Genomic DNA, 5034 nt, shown 5'->3' on the forward strand with positions numbered 1-5034 from the left:
ATGTATATACACATGTAGATGTAAGTATGTACATATATGTGTGTATACATGTATATATATTCTTTGTATTATTACATTATTGAACGCACACGTCCTTTTTTGCAAGTAAGTCTACTATATATATATATATATATATATATATATATATATACGACGGGCTCCTTTCAGTTTCCGTCTACCAAATCCACTCACAAGGCTTTGGTCGGCCCAAGGCTATAGTAGTAGACACTTGTCCAAGGTGCCACACAGTGGGACTGAACCGGGAACCATATGGTTGGGAAGCAAGTTTCTAACCACACAGCCACTCCTCTGCCTATGTGTGTGTGTATGACATTAGTTTTTATATAGAATGGAATTCATGCAAACAATTACTTGTTAATTAAGCACTTAATATGATAATTTACCTGACCCATATTTTCCACCAAACATTTAATGAGAACAATAAGCATGTCTGTATCATCTGTCCAGTCACCAACTTCCCATTGTTCACGATGCCGGTCCACTACCATTCGTTTGCACACCAATTCTAATTCATCTGATACACAGCCATAATTCTGGGATATAAAAAATAAAAACACAAAAAAGTACAATTTAGAACTTAAAATACCATGAAAATATCTATAATGTAAAAATCTACATTTGTTTAGCTGTTTCATTTTTACATTTTAGCATGGTTGAGATGAATATAATTATTAAAGCATTATTTCATAGTCAGATGCCTTTCCTTACACTAACCCTTAGTTGTTGTTCATGTAAACAATCACATGCTTTTCATATAAACAATTCCACATATTTTTGAAAGCACAAAGCTAGCAGATGAATCATTAACAGAGAAGAAAAATGACAACAAAGTCACCATTTGTAGGCTGCAATTTTCAGAGAAGCATGAATGTAAACAAAACAGACACACATATGCACATGGTCTTGCAGCTCACCAATTCCCTGTCAAACCATCCTGCCCATATGCCAACTTGAAAAATGGATGCTAGGTGTACCTGTGTGGTAAAGTTAGCTTCCAGTCTCCTTACATGGCACCTTGAGCAAGTGTTTTCTACTAAAGCCTTGGGCTAACGAAAGCTTTGTGAGTAGATTTGGCAGATGAAAACTAAAAGAAGATAGTTGTGTGTATGTGTGTGCATATGTACGGATGTGTGCATATGTACGGATGTGTGCATGTGTGTGTGTTACTGTGTCATAGCCTTAACTTCCTGTGATAGTTGTAAATGAATGTCACCATCATGCAAATGGCATCCTTTCTTTCCAATCTTCCATGAAAGCATGCTGCATCATGGGGAATATTACTTTACTTGGAAACTGATTAGGGTTGGTGATATGAAAAGCATCCAGTTGTAGAAAATCTGCACCAACAAGTTCTGTGCAACCCATGCAAGCATGGAAAAGTGGGCGATGATGATTATGATGAGCTTCTTTCAGTTTCACGAGTTTTAGGTTGACTTGGAGCTATAGTGAAGGCATTTACTCAAGGTGCCATGCATTGGGAATAAACCTGAAACCTTGTGGTTCAAAAGCAAACATTTTAACCACACAACCACTTGTGTTATCCAATGTCCCTTTTTATCACATTGGTATGAGTTGACCACTTCAGGAGGAACCAAAAAACCAGAGGACTGAGCCATGCCCCAATGTCTGCTTTGGCATGGTTTCTACAGCTGGATACCCTTCCTAATGCCAAATACTTTACATAGTTACAGGATGCTTTTTTTTTTTATGCTACCAGCTGGATGCGCTTCATATCACCAATCCTAACCAGTTTCCAAGTAAGATAATATTCCCCATGGTCAGGCATGTTTTCATGGAAGATTGGAAAGAAAGGATGCTATTTGCATGATGGTGACATTCATTTACAACTATCAGGAACTCAATGCAAGAACACAGTAACATGCACACACATGCACACACACATGCACACACACACATGCACACACATGTGCATGCATGCACACATACACATGCCAAATACTCTTGCAAGACAAAATACCTCAACTGAGTAAGGGTATAGTATTGAAGAAGGTGAAAGTATGTTAGAGGGACAGTAACAGACATCTTGCTGTTGAGGAGATGTATGGTTTCCCTATCTAGAAGGGGAAAAAGAGATGGTGAGGACATACCTTCAAGGTACAAGGTGAATATGCGAAAGAGAATAGGGACAGAGGAACAGAAAAAGTGCATGGGTGCTACAGTGTAAGTATGCTAGAGTGTAAGTGTGCTGGAGTGTAAAAAGAGTGTGACACATGATTAGAGATGGACAGAGGTGAATACTGTGAATATAAGTATATAAGTTGGGGGGGAGAGAAAGGAAGGAAATAGGAATGGGTCAGGCAGGGGAAGTCAGTGATAAGGGACAGTAGTAGTAGGAATACAATATGAAATGTAGGGGAATAAATGATATCATTTACAGCCTCTGTGAAAGATGGTTAATAAAATGAGATGATCAACAGTTTTCTATTTTTCGGAGTGGGGAAGGAGGATTTTTAACTCTAAAATATGTTTTCTTTTAACTTTCAATTTGAAAGTACCAATGCATTTTAACTTCCCATGCAGTGTCTTTCTTTCTTTCTTGCCTTTAACCCTCCAACGCGGAGTATAGGCCACTTATAATTGAATTCCATGTCGCATAATTTTTCACTTCTGTACTTATACTCTGCCATGAATGTCCTCCTTTCTCTAGTTCCTTTTGTGTTGATCTATGCCACGAGTTCTTAGGCCTACCCCTCTTTCTATATCCATCCAAATTCCACTGTAAAGCACTTTGCTACATTTGGTGTGTCTTTTCTAATTGTGCTACCAATCCACTTCCACTTTTTCTTTAATATTTGCTCCCTAATTGAAACTTGATTTGTTCTTTGCCATAGCTCCATATTGCTTATGTGTTTGGGCCATCTGATCTTCTGTTGATGAATGATTGTATTTGCTTATTTGACTTAACTGTTGTTCGCCATGTCTCAGCCCCATACAATAACACCACTTTTACGTTAGTGTTAAAAATTCTTATTTTGTTCTTTATTGAAATCACACTTGCGCTCCAAACTGTTTTTTAACAGGTGGAAAGCGGTCCTTGCCTTACTTATTCTCGTCTTAATATCTTCGTTGGTGCTGCTTGAGAACGTTATCTTACTACCTAAATATGTAAACTCGGCTACATCCTCTAGTTGACCAGTTTCTAGTTTAATACATTCGCTGTTTTCTTCATTAACGCGCATAATTTTTGATTTGTCGCAGTTGACTTTCAAGCCTAGTTTGGCAGCTATTGCTTCTAATTTTGATGTTTTATTTTGAATTTGGCTATATGTTTGTGAAAGTAGCGCTCTATCATCTGCAAAGTCGAGATCTTCTAGAGCTTCTGCATCCGTCCATTCAATGCCTGTTTGGCTTTCAATCGTAGTTTCCTTCACAATCCAATCTATAACTAGTAGAAATAAAAAGGGAGAAAGCATACAGCCCTGTCGAACTCCTGTTTTTACTTCGAATTTATCCGTAGCTCCATTTCCATGCAAGACTCGGCATGACATTCCTTGGTAAGTTGCTCTTATTATAGATATATACTTGTCTGGTATGCCGTAGTGCTGCATAATTCTCCATAAGCCTTCCCTATCTCACTATCGAATGCTTTTTACGAAATCAATAAAATTAATATAAAGCGGTGCATTCCACTCTGCGCTTTGCTCCAAGATGATGCGAAGAGTGGCAATTTGATCTACACATGAACGGTTCTTCCTAAATCCAGCTTGTTCTTTACGCAACAATTTGTTTCCCATGCAGTGTGCCAGTAATTTTTTATTTGGTCTTAAGGGTTCTATGAAATCCAAAAAGATTCAGAACCTCTAGTTTAGGCATGTAATATGATGGAGTCAAAAGATATTTGCTGATGGTAGCCAATGCAGAAGTTATTATTATTGTATAGCCTTAAGTGAGCCCTGATAAAGCAAACCCATGGCACATAGGTTAACAGCTACAGTAGATTTGGTTGCTATTTCTAGAAGTTCATCAATGCAGAAGTTTTCTAAAGACATGAATAAACCAAATATCACAGAATATACACACACACTCAAAAGATACTGCCTACTTGTTGAAACATTACAGTAATAAAAATATACAGGTATAAAAACAATATTTCTAAAAAAATATCATAATGATGATGATGATGATAGTGGTGATGAAATTCCTAAGAAGTGTCAATTTTTACATACTCTTTTATACCGTATTGTTTAGATAATACACTGAATATAAAACCTTTTGAAAGGAAAATATTAACTTTCTTTGGAATATCATTATTATCATTGTCAGTAAAGATAATATGATGAAAATTATATTCCTAAAGAAGGTTTCTATTTTCTATTAAATAGCCTTCAGAAAAACACAGCAACAAATATTAGGAAATTATATCTCAAAAGTCTAAAACAAGAAAACATTATAATAAGCAAATGTACCTTTTTAGCATCTTCTTTGGTAAGTGATTCAGTAAGAAGACCTAATGCATCACCAACAGCATGTCCATAAATAGTTGCATAAATGCATTTGTACACTCGGTTAATCTCTTTCTGAGGAAGCTGGAATAATTTTATAAGAAAGTTTAAATTAGAGAAAAGTTTTTTTTTTCAACTTCAGTACCATACATGAATATATTTTGCTTTCATTAAATTTCTATTAATTTTCCTTTGTATATTTTTGGGAGATGTGATCTAAAACTGATGCATTTTGGTCTTGTTTGTAATTTAATTAATTAATACATAAATTGTTTGTTAGTTAGTTAGTCACTTCTTTAATTAGTTGCTGTGTACAAAAACTGAAAACCCAGATTCAGATTTCAAATCAAAATTTAAAATTAATATATAAGCTCAATACATAGGTACAGTTTTAACAGCAGAGATAATTATCTCTAGGTACGATGGCATGGCATCTTGAGCAAGTGTCTTCTACTATAGCCTCCGGCCAACCACAGCCATGTAAGTGGATTTGGTAGACAGAATCTGAAAGAAGCCTGTTGTGTGTGTGTGTGTGTGTGTGTGTGTGTGT

The 5034-nt window shown here is 36.1% G+C and overlaps 1 protein-coding gene across 1 annotated transcript in view; it reads right to left on the minus strand.

Annotated features, from left to right (window-relative positions):
- LOC106880147 (ADP-ribosylarginine hydrolase Tri1) overlaps nt 1–5034 on the minus strand; it is a 67334-nt gene that overhangs the window by 53401 nt on the left and 8899 nt on the right. The window contains exons 2-3 of the mRNA XM_052970960.1: nt 4449–4568; nt 405–554 (exon numbers count right to left, since the gene is read on the minus strand). Of these exons, the coding sequence (XP_052826920.1) occupies nt 405–554; nt 4449–4568 (270 nt within the window). The remainder of the gene's footprint in view (nt 1–404; nt 555–4448; nt 4569–5034) is intronic.

Source organism: Octopus bimaculoides, chromosome 10 (assembly GCF_001194135.2).
Source record: "Octopus bimaculoides isolate UCB-OBI-ISO-001 chromosome 10, ASM119413v2, whole genome shotgun sequence".
NCBI classification, from domain to species: Eukaryota; Metazoa; Mollusca; class Cephalopoda; order Octopoda; family Octopodidae; genus Octopus; species Octopus bimaculoides.